Raw genomic sequence first — 21771 nt, 5'->3', positions numbered from 1 at the left:
TACATGCCTGTACCGCTACGATACCCAGTGGAATGCTGACCGGATGGTAACGCGCAGCTAGTCACCTGTTCAACTTCCTATGGAAGGTTCGGTTTAGAAACCGAGCAAAAAGAAGGATCATAGCCGCCTATATTTTTACTGAATCTGGCCTTGTTATCACCCATGGGGTGCGGCCGTGAGGCACTGAATTAACATTTGAAAGATGCCCAGTTTCGGTTTTGGTTTTATGTCTTTTCAGAAAACCCATTTTGCTCCAATTAAACTCCCGTAAACTGCACATCACATAGCTTTCTTACTTTTATCATTAGGAAACGTGTTTTTGCGCGTTTCACATTCCAGTTTACTGAGATAGCTTTGCACTTTCTGATAGGCATAAACTGCCATCAAATAGAAGAGCTTGGGCTTAATTACAGACTCCCAAGTGTATTTATCGTTTCTGCGAGTTCCTTGTTTGAATTAGTTTTGCGTTTATAGTTTCACGTGCAAAGCTCGCGTTCCAAGTGGTCCATCCGTTTGCGCTCGGGCCAATCTAGCCACCACTGCGATAAGTGCGACGTCGAAAGAATGTCCTTTTTATTGTACCGTCGCAATCTGCACGTTAAACAGTAGTCACGTGTTGGCCGCTCTGGCGCGGATCTTTGTTTTCGCGGAGACGCACATTTCGAGATGTTCGTGTACGTCGAATATGATTCTACCCTGCGGACGACAGTGGTTGAACACACGCAGGTAGAACACCGGGACTCTACAAAAAGGCCTTTCGACCCTACTGACCCGGATGACTTCCATCCGTCCGATACCTATCGCGTCCACGCTTGCAATGGAGACAACTCGGTCTGCGAATACCTCGACGCCAAGATCATCCACATGACAGGTACGCTGTCAAATCTGCTCCGAAGCGATTGAAATGGAAACAATGGAATGTGCGTTGCGCGGCTGCACTACGAATGACAGTTGACAACGCAGATCTGCTTGTCGATCAGTTTGTCAACTGTTCCTGGGACATAACGAGAGTTTAGCTGGAGAGTATGAAAGTAACCCGATCAGCGTCTTCCGGCCAGTAACAACAGTTGTTACTAATGTGCTACTAAAGTTTACTTACTTTCGATGTTTTCCGCGCACCGTTTCTATAACAGTGCTCAACACTCAGCTTCCGTTCGTCGCTGTGGAATACAGCACCTCACAGCTGCGGCCTGTCAACTTTGCCGCCCAACTTTTGAGAATCGTAGTTGTTTACTGTTTGTTTTCGAGGATGCTCGACGTCACAGATACGCGGTGCATGCAGGTCCGCTTCGGAAGTAATTCATGTTGAGTGGGTCACGTTTGCTGAGCGCACAACCACCATTTTACCTTCGCTGGAAGACGGGAGCTTGCGCTTTCAATCTAACCAAGATTTGAGCAGATCTTTCTGACACGGCCGCGCATTTTTCTGTACTGGGCTTGCTAGTGTGCAGGAGGGATTGGTATAGTGACGAACATTTTTTCTGAAAGCATTGATTAGCTCCTGTAACATATACAATTGATTTCGTATGGGGTTAGATGCATGCCACGCAGCGGATATTAGAATGCGATGGAATGGAAGTCTGCGTGGATTGTGACTTCACCTAACTCTGGATTTATGTCCGAGATTTGTTGGCATACCCAGTTTGTATAACGTGTATGAAAAGACTTAAGCTGATTTAATGGATATCAGGAGAGCGTATTATACACACAAGGGCATTCATGCATGTTTTGCAAGATGCATAGTTTTCATATCTTCATTACTTTTATCCTCTTCTTAACCACTAAAAAAATTTTTCATAAAATCTGCCGTGCCTAGTTGAGAAAGAAAAATCTGTAACTTTGTTCAGCTTTACGTGGGAAAGTTTAGTTTGTCTGAAATCTATATTTTGTATTTCGACTCATTGCAAAAGCTTTGTCGATCTGTTTTTTTTTCGTGCCATGTATACCTGGTCCTCAGCTCAGAAGGCTGCTCTTTGTGGTTCTGGGGAGTTACAGTAAAATTTTTACAAATGTGAAGACATAGTGAAGAAACTCAGACAACACTGTACAAACGAGGCCGTGTAAAAGTGTCATTAACTTTTAAAATCTTGGACATTATTGTTTTTATGTTTCAGTGTGATCTGAATCTGAATAATCTGTCGAACATTTGTATACATGGCGTGGCTAGCATCTGTGTTTCAAAATCAAGGTGTTGGATTGATAAACTTTAGTAGTTTCACTCATGCGTGAAATATTTGGTGGAAGCACTAATTCACCACATGTAACTGCCCATCCGTCACATACTTCTTTATAATGGAGGTATCTGACAAAGTTATGAATTAACCGTTTGCTACTGGTTAGGAAATTGTTACTCATGCTTTTCTGTGTGTGGAATGGGAACGAGAGTACGCATTGCACGGGCAAACGAGTTGTGGCGAACTCAGTAGGTTGCGAATGTCAGTAAGGCTAATGCCATTAAATTTATGCGTGTGGCACCACACGAATGCCATTAAAACTTAAGGCAGTAAGCACTTAATGGCATTAAATCTGGCTGCGTGGCACGGGTATTACAGAAAACCCGCCGTCGGTGGCGATGTAGGGTCATGATGTCACAGCCACATGACCTTGGGCGGGAATTTGAAACAACTCATAAGGCTCACTTGAAATGTGACGTCATGCATGGAATGAGAGTGATTAAAACGTGACATGTAATGCATATTAATGGTCATCACATGTCGCAAATGATTTCACTTTATGAAGTAATTCGTTTGGCTTAAAAAAAAATTATAAGAATTTTAGGTGGGATTCGAAACCGCGACCTTTCAGTTTTGAACCAGACATGCTGCCAGTTAAACACTGTATGGCTTGCGAACAAGTGGGAGTTTATATGTATGTATATGTATGTATGCATGTATGTATGTGTGTATGTATGCATGTATGTATGTGTGTATGTATGCATACCTCATAGGGTCTTTTATGTAAAGTGTTATTTTGTGCCACAGGCCGCTGTAGCGTCCTACTCTTAAGGCAGATCTTTAGCGTTCCCCTAGTAGGGAAAATTTTTAAGCAAGGATTGCGAATTCCTGTTTTTGGAACTGAATGGGTTAAGGCCCCTTCCTGCCTTGGAACTTAGTGATGCAGTTTAGTTTGCCAAGACACCAAAGTTGACTGTCACAGCATTTTGCTGGCACAAAACAAAGCACAGCGCATGGCTTAGGAATTTAATTTCCTATCCACCTATATTGTTCCCATGTCTCTCTGTCACACTCTGGTGATTGCAACTCGTATTGAGAGTGAAATCTAAATAAGGAAAGCACTCATGCATTGGAAGCATGCACAGGCATTTAATTTGCATCAGGTTAGAGGTTGTCTATCAATTTCTAATTAAAGGGATACTAATGACAACTTCATTGAATTTCCGCCCTTGTAAAAATCAATTGTTCGTCTCCTTATGGCTATAATGAAATTCGTTCAGCAGCAAAGACAAACTTACTGCACAGGAAGTTCGATTCAGAAATGCAACTTATTTTTCTACTGCTCGATTTAAACTAGTGGGTTCAAGACCAAAAAGGCCTTTGTGATCACGGTTTAACGGTGAATGGCCTTGAAGTCTAGCCTCGGTGATCTCTTCGCATGAAACTGTATTGACATCACCACAGCTTGCTTGCCAAAATGACCGATGAGGGCAGTACTAGTAATTCAGTTTTTGCCCTTTTCTTGCTTAACAAAGGCTTTTTTTTGAGTGCATCTGGCCTTGTTACCATTATAGTCGGATACAACTTAAGTCTGCAGTGAAGCTCTGCCCACATTCAGCCTCCGCGCACAGAATCCCTCCGTGACAGAAAAGTAGTCCGCTGCTTAAACGTTTCTTGTTTCCTAAACAAGAAGCTAATCAGAAGAAAAAAAATTATGAACTCTAGAATTTGGATACAGGGATTGTTTGTTATAGTCAGACATTAAAAAATTCAGCGGGCACTTTGCCTCTCTAAAGTGCTGCAAGGAGAAAGCGTTTCCAACTGTCTTTTTTTTTTATTTTTTTTTCATAATTTTTATTTTCGTTTCTTTTATTTTTATTTATTTGATTTTTATTTTGTTTCTTTTCTTATTTTTATTTATTTTATTTATGAAACCCTGCATTCACTAGATGCGCCTTTATTGATCCTCAAAGCCTGAGCCGACGTGGCGGAGTGGTAGCGTCTCCTCTTCAAATGCCAAAGGCCCTGGTTCGATTCCCAGCCTCGGCACAGGTTTTTCTTTTTAAGTACTGACGCCGAAATGCGTACAGATTTGCTAACATTCCTTGGTCACAACTGTATGAGGCATTAAAGGCTTTCACCTTAAAAGCTGATTTCATTTACTGTTGAAATTGTCCAGCGGAGTAATACAAGACACCACGGACCTCAGCCCAGTGTTAGCAACTGCCGTTTTCTTAAGCTGTATCCTACTATAGAAAGCGATAATCTATCGGCACAGGCCTACTTCAGTTAGTCGTCAGTGTCTTTGTTAATGGCGTGGTTGACTTTCCTGTGGAAAAGGAAACTACAGCTGGTTTGTTTCTGTCGCTCCGAGCACTTTTACTGTTTGTGTGCAGATACAGTGGAAGAAATGGCCGCCTTCAAAGCACAGCGACCCTGGAGGCCCACCATCCGCCAGCAGAATGGATCGGCGAGGAGCGAGGTAGGACTATGGTTGACTGCAGTCGAAGTGGATGCTTGGTCAAGTTTATGGGACATTGTAGGGGCATTGCAAAGGGACGCGAACGAGCGAAAAAGTAGAGCCCTCTCTATGTGCTTCTTTGCTTGTTCGTGTTCGTGCACTGTTAAAGACGACAATAGTCAGAGCTTTAGGAGTCGATGGGTTTCGTCTGTGAGTTGTTGGTACTGAGCTTGAGGAGTCAGCTTGCTAGAACGATGTCCTTCCAGTGTATACAGCTCATACTTACTGACTGAGCGCTTGGTCGTTTTTACACTAGAGTGTTAAGGAGGGGATGAAGGGATCGTAGGCAACTTTTCTATTTTTCCACTTAGAGTGATGAAATTTGGCAGACTGGCTTAAAACAGCATCAAAAAATCAGATATAAGTTTCAGAATGAGAGCTTCAGTAGGTTTCCTTTTATCGGTGTTTATATGTTGTCCCCGTGTTGCTTACTTGTAGAAAGCTAACAGGCTACAGGTCTGTAAATGCTTTTAATATTTACCAAGAAGTGTGGTGTAAATCAAGACTCTCTTAATTTCTTTAAAGGACACAATATGCACCTTTTTTTATGTCTAGAATGTATCATGCTCTAATTACCATGTAATGAAAACTTGCAAGCCTAAATGGTAAATCTGAGACTGTTTCAACGCAGACCACATTTCAGTGATCACAACAAAACAAACGGGGTGAAAATCCATGCACCCATTGCTGTGCTATGCTTTCCACAAGCAAGGTATTAAGCTCAAAACAAACTTTCGAGGAAACAAGCCTGAAAGTTCTAAGCTAGCACACACTGTCTATGTGTAGATGCCGACAAGTGTTTTTTTTTTTTTTTGGAGCACTTAGTTTATTTTCGGGCGAAATATTTCAGTACAGCATAGAAACAGTGTTGGAGATGCCAGAAAGTGTACTTTTCAAAAATCGACTTTTTTCGCGATTTTTGCGGTCTGATCCCCACATCCCCCTTTAAAGGCCCTGTTACCCAGAAAATCCGGTGCTGGCGTCATCGCCGTCAGCACTGTTGAGTGAAAAATCATGAGCATGACTCTGGCAGGTGGTCCCCAGAGAGCAACCTAGGAGGCAGGTATGGTCACCTAGGTCACGTGACCTTGCAATGTCATCACAACCTGCCCACCGGATAGTGAGCAAACTGCCCACCTTGGCAGGTGGCCGCTGAATTACTGATTGGTCACCTGGGAAGGGCAATCTGTGCTGCAAAAGGCACGCTTCAGGAAGCACCTGCCATCACAGGGTAGTGGTGCATCGCTTAACCGTTGCACCACTGCGCCGGAAGGGGTGTGAGGACTCCCATGGATCTATGAATGCAAAGTAGAGAATGACCTTCTGCATAGATGGGAATTGACTCATTACGCTATCACATCATAACCCTTAAGGCTGAGCTTAAATGTCTCCTTCAATTTTTTTAATTCCTTCATTCCCTCTCTCCCAGCGCGTCAACCCAAAATGAGACAGTTACCACATATTTCCTTCCCTCAAGGCCTTCTGCTTCAAGACAGGCTATTATTGTGCCTTTCCACATAATGTTCTCCTCAGCTCATGGAGAGGTACACTCAGCATTCCAGGGCTTGTTTTAACAATGTTTTCTGATGTTTCAGGTGTTATGTTTGTTCAAACATTGTGTCTGACCAACTGGCACCTCAGTGTACTTTGTTAACATTCATTTCAGGCATTTCATACCACTCACTGCATTTCATACCGCATTTCATCGACTCACTGGTGATGCGCATGCGTAGCTGTGCAATGAACAAAAGAATGACGTTAGTCCTTGCGAAAACATGCGGCTTCCAGCGCACTTTTTGTCATGAAACTCGAATAGCCAGGGCCTCTCCTAGCTTTTCCTTCCCCTTGTTGGCAGCCCTTTTTTTTAGTGGTGATTGTTAAGTGTTCTAATCATTCAGGCTTAATGCAGGTTTAATGCAGGCTTAAAGGGACAGTGAGGAGAACTCTATTAATATTTCTTTTATAGCAAAATCCGATAGTTCGGCATTTCATGGCTTCGTTGCCACTTGGCCAGCAGCGAAAGATGCATTTATTTCTATGAAATTTGGATTCGAAGTTGAAAAAGTTTTTCCCGCCACTCTGATTCAAACTTGGGACTCTCTTATGACGACACAGGACTAAGTGACGTGAAACATGACATGCACATGACGTAACGCAGACTCCGTGATTTTTGGCGGCCAGCAGTGCGGCCTAGCAACAGCCGAAAAGAAAGCTACCACCGGCTGCTCGTTGAAGGCACCTATCGGTTATTGTGGCCGTCTCTACCGTCGCTTCGCTTACGTTTGCACCGGCGTTTTGCCAGCGTTACGATGGATCCCGTTCTCGAAGTAGTCAACGAAGTTCTCGCAAATAGACACCTTTAGCATACCGTGTACCTTGTTACCGTTAGCGGAATACCGGGAGCCCGCCTACCGCAGGTGAGCAGGCGCTGATTGATCCTGATGCTGCAGGCGCGCGTGTAGCTGCTGGGTACGTGGCGCCATCTGGCGACGTCAAGGAGATTTGCGCATGCAGCTCCCGGAACTCAGGTACTGGTAACGGGAACACGGTATACGGTATGCTAAAAGTGTCTAATAACTTTGGCCTGCACTTCAGCGACCTCAGCCCCACAGAGCGCCAAGTAGTTGGAAGTTGACTGGCACAACCGGGAACGTTTCGCCGGGCGAGTGTACGAAGACTCAAGGTGCTCTTTACACTGCAAACAACCCTGTACGATCACCGAAAATCATGCCATCATAGTTTTTCATCGACGGTGGCGATCATCTGACCAACCTTAACAGGCCCCTTCAAAAGTTAACTAGCATTTGGAGCGGCACTCAGGAGTTCCTCTGCTATTCCGCGCCTGTATATCGAGGCGCGTCAAAACAACGCGGGCATGCAGAGCGCATAGACGCGAAGTGCCATGATATACCGAAACTCATCTGGCCGCCTGTGGCGCCGCTAAGTATTGATTTTCTTCACTTACAACATTCAGGTTGTCTTTTGTCGGTCTTCCTTGATTGATAAAAGCGCACTATTGGTTTCAAAACAAAACTTACTTCAGTATTCAACCTCGCAACCTTCGTTTGTCACCCTCAGTGATTCGTGGCTTCTCGTGTCCTAGTGTTGCTAGAACCATTGGTTCTAGCAACACTGTCTTGTCCTATGACGTCATCACGCTTGTACTTGCGAGTTTGGCCTGTGGCGGCGATACCTGTATTTTGGTTCTTGCTCTTTTCTACATTACAAGAGCTTTGTTGTCAGTATGAGTGGCGTTTTTGTAATCAGGAGCGGGTAATTTATCGATACAAACCAACTTCAATTTCTCCTCAGTGTCCCTTTAATGCAGGCTTAATGTAGTTACGAAAAGCTCATGAGATCATGAACGAAAAGGAGCATGGAAACGAAATATGCTCCTGCACGAAAGCTTATCAAGCGGCATTCTCACGAACAAGACCTTTTTGCAAGAGCCAGAATGTCAGTGTATTGAGTTTTTTTTTTTACTTTCAACAATGCATTTGCCCTCTCTTTCTTTTTCGAGGCTTTTTCACAAACGTTTGAATGCAACACCCTGCTTGGTGGGCAGTCTTGGTGAAACTTCTTGAGAAGTTTGTGCGAAAGTTTTTTTTACGGACCCTCAAACACAGTGGCTTTGTAAAAAGTGCATACACCATTATGGACGTCAGGTACATGTTATGAGGTTGTGCTCTCTTTAAACATGCACGCACTCCAGACTGCTGCTTCAGAGAACATTTCAACTTACTCCTGCCTCTTGCTATCTTCCTCAGCACTTATTTTAGTCGCTGGTTCAGTTGTCCAGATTCAGATTTAGTTTTGCCCCATAATTATGGCCAGCTTTTTTCCAGTAGTTCTGAAAAACTTCATTTCAAAATCTCAGTGTAGTGCTCCAGTTTTAAAAAAAAATGTGATCGAGAAATTTGGGGCTGTTTTGGGGTCGGACACATTGTGCAGTATATTACTGTTTTTGAACAAAGAAGAAGTGGTCAGTTGTGTTTTTAGCAACAGTTTCAACAGAAATTTCTTGGAAGGCTCTTAGATTCTTGCAGAAATGTTGTGCTGCATTCTTGCTGCAGTGTTGGTGTACTGAAGATATTTCAGTGGCTACAGCCAAGCCGGTGACCATGTTAACTTCCTGCTGGCATGTACAGACTGTTTCACACTTAGAGGGAAACGGGAAGTGCGTGATCACTCCGCTTCGGGAAGCACTGCCGCTGAGAGCCAGGGAAAAATCGGTGGCAAAGGCACATGCGCACTAAGCATGGCTAGCTAGGTACTCTTATTGCACGTGTGTGCCTCGAGGTGCCAAATCTGGCTGCCTTTCGCCGGCAGCTGTTCTCGAAGTGTGACAGTCATACGCTCCCAGTTCCTCTTGTAAGTGAGAAACGGCATGTAATGGTTCTGAAGAAGATGAAGGTTGTCCAACTTGAGTGTAAGCTTTAAGTTGTGAACGCTTACACATTTTTGCTCATGAAAGCTGTTGCAGTCAAGAAGCTGGAAACACACGTTCAGCTTATTGACACACATTTCCAGTTAGTGCATCATAAATGTCTTTGACACATGTTTTTGTTACAAGAAGTGAACTGACTTTATATCATTTATTTACCCTAAGGGCCCTTTCGGGCATTACATAGGGGGGGAATACAACTCTTCAAGATTGGTTATTTATGCACATAAGCGAAGAAAAAGAAAGCTGATCAAAGAAAGCTGACGATAACACCAGTACATAACTCAAGCCTATTTTAGTTCCTCAGCGTATTTTGTGCCACTAGTGTCCACATCTCTTCCATTCTTTGAGTGGTGCTAAAGCTGATGCAAAGAATTGCATACTTCAGCTTCTCTCCTCATATGGTGTATATCTCATGTGCCATGCGTGTCTTGCTCATCCCGGCATTTCCGTTATGGACCATGGTGTATTCAGTGAAGAGACCACAGGCGTTTTTGGTCACTATATAGTTTCGTCTTGTTTCTGTGTGTTGGTGAGAAATGCAAATCCTATAATACTGTATTGTAATGAGGGTCGTTTGATTTATGCCGATACCAATGCGTGCAGCTTACAATCGCAAGCATTAGATGGAGGTAGCAGGAGTGACGAAAAATGCCCGATCTACTACTGTTGGTGCACGAATTTGCAATCCCTTGGTCGGCACCACCTTAACTGTCCTCTGTGTTTAACCCTTTCACTGTCACGGACGTACCGGTACGTTTTCGCGCTTCCCCCCCACAGTGTCACTGACGTACCGGTACGTTCTCTATCGTGCGTTCAAAATTTCGCGCTTGAGCGCAAAGCTGACGCTCTTGGACTAGCTGCGCCATCTCTTGAATCTTTCTACAAGTTCGTATTTCCGCCCCTTACTGTTTTGGTACGTATATTGAAGAGTACGGAGCGACTGCCATCCCACACCTCTCTCTTTGCTGAGTGGCGTGGTCGCATGTGGTTATGGGTCCAAGGGTTGTTCTGCCTTCTGCCGCTGTTTTGCAGGTTTTTATTTTTCTTCTGTCGGCGTGTGAGCTACGGCGCTTCAAGTTCAAGGGCGCGCGCCGTTGCCACTCCGAGAGTCAGAGACTGACACATGACTCGATCGCTGCTTTCGCTCTCTCCTCGCACCCTCGCTTGCGGCTGGCAGCAGCAAAAGCAAAGCCCCTCAACTTTGTTTTAGCCTTTTTACATCTCCCCTCTCTCATCTTTATTACACAGCGTCCCATTTCTCTCCGTTTTGCGGGCCACTGAAAGCACACCCCCGCTGCGCGCGGTTACTTTCGGATATGGCTGACCGCGCGGGACCTTCCTCTGCGCATTGGAGCGGTGGCTCTGCAGATTCTAAATACGAGCCGAGCCGAGCTCGGATTCGGACTCTGACAGCGTCTCATCTGAGGAAGAGGCGAGTTCCGCATCATCAGATTCTGACGTTGAAACGGCGGGACCATCATCATCCCGGAAGTGTGCTGGGGGTGCGTCACGGGCAGAAACACCCGACAGCGAAAGGGTTAAGAGGAAACAGGTTTTGGAACTTTTTCTTTATGTTTGGACTAAATGTAATGAAAATGAAGAGTCTTGATCTGCTTTTTATGCTGACTTCGAATATGTAACTGCTATTCTGATATGTAAATTAGTTTTCAGGATATTAGATATTATCACTCCTTTGTTTGCAAGAACATTAGGTAAAAAACGCACACTGACGAGAAAACTATTATTAACATGTGACTAGATAGTATACGGTACAAAGAATGTGATGTCGAAGTACTTTTTTTGATTAAGCCAATATTAGTTATTTTACAACTTGTTGAAGTTCAGTGTAGGGACTGGTTGACGAGCAGTTTAAATTAGAGTACAGAAAAAAAATTTGCAAGCAAAAATCGAGAAACTAGTTACCAACATTGTGTACTTTAATCATTAAGCAGCATGCTGCAATAAAAACTGTTTGTTTATCTCCTCCTTGTTAACCAGCAAACTCAAAAATTTGTTTCAAGAAAAAAGGAAAAACAATCAGATTATCTCGTTTGCGCCTTATAAAGTGGAATTACACCAAAAATACTGACCCAGAGAATGAATAGATACATCTTAAATATGTAAAAGACAGGATGTAGATTTCAAACATGTCGTTCTTCAAAAAAAAAAAAAAAAAAGATTTTTCTTGTGATTTCCGGGCTCTCAAGGCCCCTCTCCCAAACTAAACCGCCGCGGTGGCTCAGCGGTTATGGTGCTCGGCTGCTGACCCGAAAGACACGGGTTCGATCCCGGCCGCGGCGGCTAGAATTTCTTTGGAGGAGAAATTCTAGAGGCCCGTGTACTGTGCGATGTCAGTGCACGTTAAAGAACCCCAGGTGGTCGAAATTTCCGGAGCCCTCCGCTACGGCGTCTCTCATAGCCATAGTTGCTTTGGGACATTAAACCCCATAAACCAAACCAAACCAAACCGAACCAAATTAAACCTTTTTGTGGCCGTGTAGAGATGGTACTTGACAATTGATTTGCTGTCAGTAGTGTACTTCAACATTGGGTTTTTATTCATGCACTGAGTTGTTTTTCCTTGTGTATTCATTTTTCATGCAATAATTTATTGCCATATCCTTGCAGTAGTTTTGCTTGATGCTATTTTTCATGCAAATTAGAAATGGATGACATGGTGACATGCGTGGCTGAAATGTGTGAAAGAAAGCGTCAGTTCAGCAGGACGGAATAGAATGTGTTTACAGTGTTTACATTTCCTTGGACTGCAGACGCCTTGCTCACCAGTGCAACAAGATGAAGATCACGCCCGGTCAGTGCAGAGGCAGCGGCTGATCGAAGAGGTCCTCCGCGAGTACGAGTTGTCGTTTATGCCCATGAGAGTTCACACAGCCATGCAGAGTAGGGTGCTGCCAACCGGGCTGGAGCAGCTGGACGGAGCGAGACTGAACAACAACCAGGGTCAGAGTTTGCTGACCGTGGCCAGTAACGGTGATGTTGTGCCCAGAAGCATCCACATGGCCCTCAAAGAGAAGCATGACGCTTTGGCACGAGACGTGAAGGAGCTCCGGTCTTTGAACAACGATCTTCAGAAGGTCCTCAAGTCTAAGATTTTTCGAGCGGGTGAGTGTTTGCTATAACTGTGAAAGTTTTTGAACACTACACTTGTCGTAGAATGTCAGACATGTCCGTGGATGTTGTTTGCGGCCACCATGTCTTGTTAGGGGAGGTTTCATGGGATGCTCACAGCGAAATCGTTATAGTATATTACATTTCCAGTCGGTGTAGTATTAGTCTCTGATGCAAAGCTTCTGGAGATTTATTTATTCACCCGCTACAGTGGTTTAGTGACTTTAGCATTCATTTCTGAGCCCTATAATAATCTTTATTTTCCTTAAGCCACGTAATGATTTTTTGTCTCATGCGAGAGTGGCAGAACGTGCAATTTCATGCATGAAGCCACAAAATCATGTGACATGCTTGGACTGGCTATAGGGAAGGTGCTGGATGTACATTTTGTTTTCTATGTTTTGTTGTGTTTTCTTGTCATTCATGCTGTATTATTCCTACACAACTGTAGACATGCTGCTGAAAGCCAGAGTATGCATGTGCTGTTTTGCACTGCGACAGTTCTAATTTCCCAGAAAAATTATTGATGCAAGGCACAGAATTATTATCACTCACACTGTGGAAAAACGCATGCTGAGTTGCCCCTTTTGCTTGATGTTTGCGTTAGTTCTGTCACCGGAGCCCAGTATACTATACAAGGACATTTGATTCGATATTTGAAAATTTCAAATAGTCGCATAACCCTACTGTTTATATCCACCACATCTCTGTCCTTGGCCCTCCTGGGGCAGGATAAGACATTGCTGGTGTTTCAGTAATAGGGCTTTGTGGTGTGTGTGCGCTCTTTACAATGGGCCTTGCTCATCTAGTTTTGTCACCCTGAATAGGCTTTGAAGGGGTGCTTTTTTCCGAGTCTTGTGTTCTTTTCTGCCCGCGAGCCATGGTTCCAGGCTTAAGCGAAAGCGCTTTGGAACTGGCCACCGCTTATTATAAAAGGACTGACGCTGTTACCTGTTAGCGTAGACACAGTAAATTCGCTCAGAAATGAACGCAGGTCTGATTTTCATCACTCTTTCGACAGCAAAGGGAGCAAAAAAGTGGAACATCCGAATGCCACCTCGCATCAAGATTTGCCGGTCGCAGTTACAGAGTTGAGCCATTTGCGAAATCATCGCAGGCAGTCTTATGCCAAATTGCATGTGTATACGCACGTCTGTGCATTAATTCCTATTCCACGGGCTGTGTCAGCGGCATCATTCAAAGTGGAGACTCCCTTTGGCGGCCATTTTTGGTGCAACGAAAAAAGGGAGGCATATTTGGATGCATAAAAGAAATGAATTTGCTAGTTACTCGGAAAACTTCGCTGAAGCTGAACCGCACTCTGAATATTGTTTGTTGTTGTTGTTTGTTATGTTTCACTGGCGGAGGATCGGGAATACTTCCTTGTGATGGAATGTTCATTGTAAAGGAATTGGACTGTGTGTCATAACCCCAACATTTATAAGGTATTAAATGCACTATTTCAGAGGGCAAATTGATTTATGCCACGTCAAATGATGTTGTCCCAATCCCAGCAACGATTTCGGATGCTCCAGAATCAAATGGTAAGTTTCCATTCTTTATTGTCTGTGAGATTTCCAGTTTGTAAGAGATAGGCTCTGCATTAATAACGCTACTTTGCTCATTAAGCTGCTTCGTGGAAAGTGACGTTAGCACATAGCATCAAAATGCTCACATTGATCAAGCATTTGCACAGTTAACGGCGTTTGATTACTTGAAGAACTCTTATGCATTTTTTTTGCATCATGTCATTAAGTGTGTGTTGTTTGCCTCAGAAAGCATTTAACATTTTACATGGTGCTTTAAATTGACGTTAGTAGTAACGATTATCGTCAGATGAGAGCTCCGGCTTATCTCCTTGCACGAAATTCTCAGCCTTTCTACTATGTCTAATTCTTTGGTGCCTTCAAATACATTGGCCTTCCCATATTATGCAATCTACCTCTCTGTTTGGCTGCTTATGTACTTCTCAGTCATTACTTTGAATGCCATTACCTCATGTTGAGATTGTAGCTTCTTGATCGGTTTCAATCCAGCTTATAGTGGGGAATCCCCTTAGGTGGTGAAGGTATTAGTTAGGGTGCAATTACTCACTGGTATCCACAGTTGTAGCTATATGGCAATGCTCTGATGGATGCTGATGACTACTTACTGTCTAATTTAAATCTACCAGACCTTGGGGATATCCCCTAAGTAGATCAGACTGGCACCATTCTCACTTCGAATTTTTGTATCAATCCGACCTCACCCTGTGTCTGCTAGCCGTCCTCGTCGTCTTACTTGGTTGAGTGAATGGCCCAGACAGGCAGTGATTCCAGGTGTAATTTGTGAACCAGGACGAATTTTTCATCAACTACAAAGTGTCTGTTAAATCTGTAAAGCCTCTGAAAGCCTTGTAGTCATGTGGTTGTGCTGAAGTAAATGCTAATAATATGTATGATTTCTCCCTAGAGCAGAGCCCTGATTACACAACTTACATAGTATTGTGCAAAACCGTCGTGTAATCTGGGCATCATATAATCGGAAACCTCGTACAATGGGCACATTCAAGTAATAAATGTGCCACCGCGTTGGCTCATTGGTTATGGCGCTCGGCTGCTGATCCGATAGACACGGGTTTGTTCCTGGCGGCAGCGGTCGAATTTCGATGGAGGTGAAATCCTAGAGGCTCGTGCATTGTGCGGTGTCAGCGGTCGAAATCTCCGGAGCCCTTCACTAAGGCATCCCTCATAGCCTGAGTCGATTCGGGACGTTAAACCTCAGTAAACCAAACCAATCAAGTAATAATTGCGCTCGCTACTCTGGCTCTCAAAGTGAACTGTATCTTTATTTCACCCACTCGGTATAAAAGTTCCCCTGTTTTCAATCTGCGAGGATTTGTACTGAGATTTTGCTGCCAGGTGATGTTTGGCTTCGACAAAGGGCGTTGCGTGCGTTACGAGTGTGAACTATGAGTAACACAGGCACAAATACCTGGCAGGTGCAGATCTGGGTGCCATGCTTGCACCTGTTCGTGTCCGCAGCTGTGCACCTGCCCAGACTGGCACCATTACACACGCGGGCACGTAGGCACATGGCATGTATGCTTAGAAACTGTCTGCGAAACCAGGGCTTTGGCTTTGGAGACAACCTGAACCGAAACCATGTGAAGCAGATGTTCCAGAAATGTCATTCAGTTGAGAAGAATACTTTGAGATTTCGAATGACAGACATTGGGATTGAATCGAATATTGAATACTTTGCTATTTGACTGAATATTCAAAATTGTGAGACGTTCGCACACCCTTGGAAAAAATGCAACGTTAGTGCAGGACTGGAGTGCACCAATGCCGACGGTGCTCTTCGTGCAGCGATGTATGTGCAACGCACCGGGCGAGATCTCATGATGTCGCTAGGCCTAACATGCTTTACGCTGAAGCTGCAGAGGAAAGTGCTTTCAAACTTGCCTTTGCTGGCTGCACGAGATGTAATCTTGGTACCAATTACCGCCAACACAATATATGTTGAAATGAATGTACAAATGATTTCCTCAATGCCTTTGCCAGAATAGCAAGCGAAAAAGTGGGGCAGGCGAGAGCCACCTCACATTGATGGTCACGATTCGCATACACAGAGCCGGGACGATTGGCAAGATTGTCACCACAGGCAGTCGTGTGCTGCTTCACGTCGTTATACGACTATGTTTGCACTTCAATTTCAAATCAAAATGCCTAGGGGTGATGTAAAGTGCTACACCAACCTCTTTCATTCCAGACTGTTTGTTCCGGCTGGCCGTCATATGAGGCTGGGCGCATGTAATTTTGCGTCGTATAATCAAGACTTTTATTGCATTAGCTCTAGGAGAGGTTTGTCAGGTCCATGCCTGTTCTACATATAAATGCGGGTCGCTGCTTGACCAGCGGACGTATAATTGAGGTTCCGCTTGATTGGGTAGGTTTTGTGTATTATCTTATGTTTATTGGCAATGCTTGTGTGGTTCATTCAAGATTGAAAAACTTTGGTTTGTGAGTAGGTACTGCCACAAAGATTTCAGTACATCGAACGATACAGCAACTGTTAGCACAGACTCAGTATGCCTGTTTTTGCTGTAATCTGTTTATGTGTCATATATTCTTGTTGGTAGCTTGTGCAGTGGTTGGATCTCGGCTTTGATAGAGCACCATATTTCATCTTTCATTGAAGCAACGAACTGTTTGCTACTGTGAAGCCTTTCGTGGGTAAAATGCCACCACGAAACGCTGCCTTTGCGTGTTATTTCATTGCGATTAATTCAGTGCTTGCATTCAATAATATGAATTAGGTTTTCTAACTAATCATTTTCATTTTTACCGCTTGGAACCTGGCTGCAACTTTTTGGGCTTCTGTATGCTTTCCACTCGCAGACCACTCATTCAGGCATGGAGGCTGTGCAGAGTCAAGTGTTCCTTCAGAAGGTAAGCAGCTGATATACAATGCTATACAATACAATACAATACAATACAATACAATTTATTCACCACTTTTTCATACACATAAGTCTGCTGGTCAGGCTAAGCACAAAGCGCTTCTTGGCTGACCTGGCAGTTGGTGGATACATCTTCAGTAAATTTGCTATCCAAAGAAGTGATCAGATAGCAGGATTCTGTCCTGCTCGTCACGAAAAAAAGAGAAAAATGAGAACAAAAGGGAAAAGGCCAGTAATACATGATAAGCACATCTAAGAAGGCAAGACACATGAGGTATGCAAATAGAAACTGTTGACACCTGCAAAGCCATAAAATATCATTCTTGCATTGTTGCTAAGCACCACTTCCTAATGCTTTTCACCATTGCTTTCCTTTGTTCAATATTGTACAGGTCGTCATTAAGCTCGTTAAATAGCGTGGGGACATGATAGTTTCTTGTTTTTTTTCTGTACTTTGGGAAAACTCTTGGCTGAGTGTATCTTTCTATTTTCCTGAGAGTGACTTCTTTGTGTAAAGGTACTTTGGAATCACTTGTGAAATAGTGCCTCGTAATCGTATCTTTTTGTTTTCTTCTGATAATGTCTTTGGCCTCTGGTATCTCTAATGAGCGTTCACCATATGAAAGATTTAGATAGAGTTCTTGCGCAAGTTTCTGCAATGAGAAATTATTCACTGCTAGCGAAGGCTTTGGAACATGTAAATTTTTGTGTTTTCATTAATGACGCTGAAAAGCTGAGATCTGCGTTCCCCGAGGCCTTCAAAAGGTCTCTGAAGCAGTTTGCGCCGAGGACATGAAGTGTGAAAGACTGATAGAGACTGAATGATGTGTCATCCTCGCGCAAGAAATTTTGAGTCTAGCTTACGTAGCTTACATCGGTGATTAAGGGGGGAAGCTGGTCTTAGAAAAAAAATTTGTTTATGAAGTCGCAATAATGGAATCTTCTAGTAACATGTATTTTTGCGTGCTGATTCCAAATACTATATAATTTAATTTTATGTAAAACAAGTCCTTGTGTACTTATATAATATGTTGTTTAACTTTTTGCCGAGTGCTTTCAGTAAATTTTGCTGCAGGAAACTTGCTAGGACGCATGCCATTGGCTTGTCTTGACAACAAACTATGCAATAAGGGCAAAATTATTATCCTGCCCATCATAGGAGTTGAGTTACAGGGTTTTGAGTTTGCCACTTCACAGACGGGAAGGAACTGATGATTTCAAAATCCTATAACTCACCTTCTATAAGAGGCAGGATGATAATATTACCTTAATTGCATAGCTTGATGTCAAGAGAGACCAATGGCGTGCATTCTAACAGGTTCCCTGGAGTAGAATTTCTTTCAAACTTTCGGCAAAAGTTACCCAACATACTGCATAAGTGCACAAGGACTTGTTGTACATAAAATTCAATTGTGTATTTGGAATCAGCACGTGAAAATGCATGTTCGCCAAAGATTCCATAGTTGTGACTTCATTGATAAAAATTTATTTCTAAGACCCTCTTCCCCCCTTAATGGTTACCCTCTGCCTTTTCCCACTCAACTTCGTGCACTGGAGGGAGCCAGACAAAAAAATAAAAGGTTACAGGCTGGAACTGCGTTGTGCCTGCAGCAGATACATCACCCCGCTCTGTTTACGCTTCAGTTGACTGCCTGCACACTGGCCGTGCTTCAGAGTAGCTGCTATGCCTGCCTCGTCTACCAACGTCTTTGTGGTTTTTCTCACCCTTAGAGGGCGTGACGTTTCAAGCCGAGCCAATGAAAGCCCCTCACAGCAGATGTCACGTGGGCCACGTGGCATAGTATGGCAGGATTTGCACTAGAATTTAGAGCACAGATCTTTTTGGGAAAACTTCGAACTGGACGGCTTTCATAGTAGCCTTGTAAAACTCTAAGTGGCTCCAAGTCATGCTTTGCCTTCAAATTTCGAAGAAATGACGGTTCACGAGTATGAAGAAATGAGGCGTAGATGGTTTACAAGTTATTTGCGTTATTGCCAAAGTTCTTCATCTGGCCGTCGAGAAGATGCAGGCCGTAAGATTGAATGTGCGTGCAAAGCTTGGGGCGCAGTTTATCACGCGACACCACCGCTCATGTGGTGACTTTCGGTAGCCTTCAGCTTCAAACATATCTTGGGCTGCATAAGATGTTTTGTGAAGACTCGCCTGCATTTATTGAAGACTCCACAAAAGCTGGAGATGCATGGTAGTCGGCGCGTGAGCTAAATAGTGAGTGTCACCATACTGTGTTTTAAGAAGAAGGTATTAACTGCAACCAGGGACTTTATTTTGGTGTGTAAGAAGAAGGGCGCGTTTCGATTATATAGCTTTGGCTGCATTGCCAGAAAAAGACTTCACGGATTATAGCACTGCCAACGTCATCTTTGTAGTCGAAACACTTGCATGTGTAGTGCTACATGAATTCGCTCCTAGTCCTTAGCTTGGTAGCAGGAAACGGCAACAATAGGGACACAATGTATACACGACGTACATTTGTACCATCAGTCTGTGCTTTGGTGGGAATCAGTGTACTGTATAACCTTGTCGCAACAGATCCAGTTTCAATGGATATTCGGATACTGCATACCAATCTGTGCTATTTCGTTGGTTTTCCTATCTCTTCTATTTATTAAACTTTGCTTACTGTTGATTTGGCTGCAGCAGACATAAGGGACTAAATTTGGGGGATAATTAGGAGGTTAGTGCTTCGTTACAACAGATTTTTCGGCAGCAAACGGTGCCTGCTTTCAAATGGTTCTCTGTGCACATTTACGATGCATGGCAACAGCAGCAGCGATAATGGCAGGGGCCATTTTGACATCATTGCCGCCGCGGTGGCTCAGTGGCTATGGTGCTCGGCTGCTGTCCCGAAAGACGCGGGTTCGATCCCGGCCGCGGCGGTTGAATTTCTTTGGAGGAGAAATTCGAGGCCCGTGTACTGTGCGATGTCAGTGCACGTTAAAGAACCCCAGGTGGTCGAAATTTCCGGAGCCCTCCACTACGCCGTCTCTCATAGCCTTAGTCGCTTTGGGACGTTAAACCCCATAAACCAAACCAAACCATTTTGACATCATTTTATTATCATTGGATATCGACACCGTGTATGAATAAACTGAATTTTAGTCTATCGATGCGCAACTCAACAGCCATGGCATTCCAAAAAAAGAAATAGAGGCCAAACTTGAACTTAAATCGGCCACCCCTCCACTTGCAGCCCAAGCTAGTCAAGAAAACAAGTCTGCTGCATGCTCCTTGGCATGTAGTCCTTCACAAACCCATGCTCGCTTGTCTTGCATTCATGGGCCTCTTGCGCAGTTGCTAGCTTTTCTCAAACTATTTTGCAATGTGCTGCTGCGGTGGCTCAGTGGTTATGGCGCTCAGCTGCTGGCCCGAAGGATGTGGGTTCGATCCCGGCCGCAGCGGCCAAATTTCGATGGAGGCGAAATTCTAGAGGCCCGTGTACTGGGCAATGTCAGTGCACGTTGAATAACCCCAGGTGGTCGAAATTTCCGGAGCCCTTCACTGCGGCGTCCCTCATAGCCTGAGTCACTCTGGGACATTAAACCCTCAGAAATCATAAGCCAAACTTCTGCAGTGCACATTACGTACTTCCCATGGGATGTTGGCATCACAGCAGCTCCAGAAGTTAGATGGTCCCAGAAGGCCGACTGGTTGGAAGGAGATTGAAGACAATAAAAGAGTGCACCTACCACGCTTGCACGCTTTGCTTTCCTGAATGACTGCCCGGTGAGCAGTGAACCGAACCAGCACCTCCCTAACTGACCAAATACCAGCAAGCCGCCATTAAAGGTTCTGCGCTGTTGAAATTAGGCGAAGCGCATGCTCCGGAGGTTACTGTCTGAAAGATTGTGCCTATGCTGTCTATTGGGCAGTGGTGTTGTATATTTGGGAATATCGGCGGTGGAGCCAATTTTTATGCCAACTTAACGGGTTTTTGTGGATTAAACTTCGCTTCCTGGATAGACTGTGGCTAATAGTTCAAATCATCATCAAAATTTTTTATTGCAGGAAGCCTGTAAATTTCTGTCGGTAATGTCAAATTAGTTGCATACTCATGTGTATGTACGGCTAAGTTTTGCCATTGTTTATGTGTCCGATAGCTATCGTTTATGGACGTGATGAATGCAGACAAATGCAATGCCTTCTAAGGCTTCACAGTCAACGAAATGGAAGCAATATCGCTAAAAAAAAAGCTGCAAATTATAGAGCACGTGGACAAGGGCAAAACACACACAGACGTGGCAGAGACCTTTGGCCTATTGGTGCGAACCATCAACATGATCATCAAGAACAAGGGGACGATCCTGACAAATCGAGTGACTGGCGACCTGCAACTGAAGAGGTTCCGATTCCGTGAGGTGTTGTATCCAGAAGTTGAGGAATCCTTGGTAATATGGAGTCGTGACACCTGTTTTTGAAACAACCCATGATTGGTTTTCTTTTGGCCGGCGCTACTGCAAGGGCCACACGGACGTGTTTGACGACTTCCAGACTGGGCTTCCGTCAGTGTTTACAGTGAGAGTCAGGTCGTCCCTCCCAAGATTGCTAGTCTCCTACATTCTCACACAGCGCTCGGCACTGGCGACATCGTGCTCTTGGAACTTGTCAAAGTTCTCATGAAGTTCTTCTTTTGCGCTTTTTATTAGCAAATGTTGGCGTTTTCGCACCTCTAAAACTAAAAAAAACGAGCCTCAGTCTCTGTGCGTTTGAACGTGTTCTGTGTGCATGCAGGTGGGGTACTGAGCCCAGTTTCCTTCCAGCTCCTACTTGGCATTGTGTCTATTGTAAACATAAGAAACATAAGGGTACTGCACCACATCTAGTGCCTCCTATAACTACAGTTTGCAGAAAGTGTTTGTGCTGTGGCCAGAATGTCTCCTCCAAAAAGAATACGTATCAGCTTTGGGAGGCCTCCCTATGCAGATCATGTGAGCGCATAAAAAATATCTTATACTATGACAGCAGCAGCCTTGTTAACCTGTGAGTGTGGTAGTGTTCTCTCACTGAACTGAGCAGTGAAAGACGGGAGCAGGTCAT

The 21771-nt window shown here is 44.1% G+C and overlaps 1 protein-coding gene across 2 annotated transcripts in view; it reads left to right on the top strand.

The window, feature by feature from the left end:
• Nucleotides 1-479: 479 nt before the first annotated feature.
• The window catches only part of LOC149333429 (uncharacterized), a 57718-nt gene continuing 36426 nt past the window's right edge, over nucleotides 480-21771 (top strand). For both annotated transcript variants that reach the window (XM_089558672.1, XM_089558670.1), the window contains exons 1-5: nucleotides 480-871; nucleotides 4571-4656; nucleotides 11914-12265; nucleotides 13738-13815; nucleotides 16654-16704. In XM_089558672.1, coding sequence (XP_089414798.1) covers nucleotides 667-871; nucleotides 4571-4656; nucleotides 11914-12265; nucleotides 13738-13815; nucleotides 16654-16704 — 772 coding nt within the window. In that variant the 5' untranslated portion in view covers nucleotides 480-666. The remainder of the gene's footprint in view (nucleotides 872-4570; nucleotides 4657-11913; nucleotides 12266-13737; nucleotides 13816-16653; nucleotides 16705-21771) is intronic.

This window comes from Amblyomma mixtum, chromosome 8, assembly GCF_055824585.1.
Source record: "Amblyomma mixtum isolate Tamu chromosome 8, ASM5582458v1, whole genome shotgun sequence".
Lineage (NCBI taxonomy): Eukaryota > Metazoa > Arthropoda > Arachnida > Ixodida > Ixodidae > Amblyomma > Amblyomma mixtum.
The sequence above is the reverse complement of the archived record's forward strand: the minus strand, read 5'-3'. Positions and strand labels throughout refer to the sequence as shown.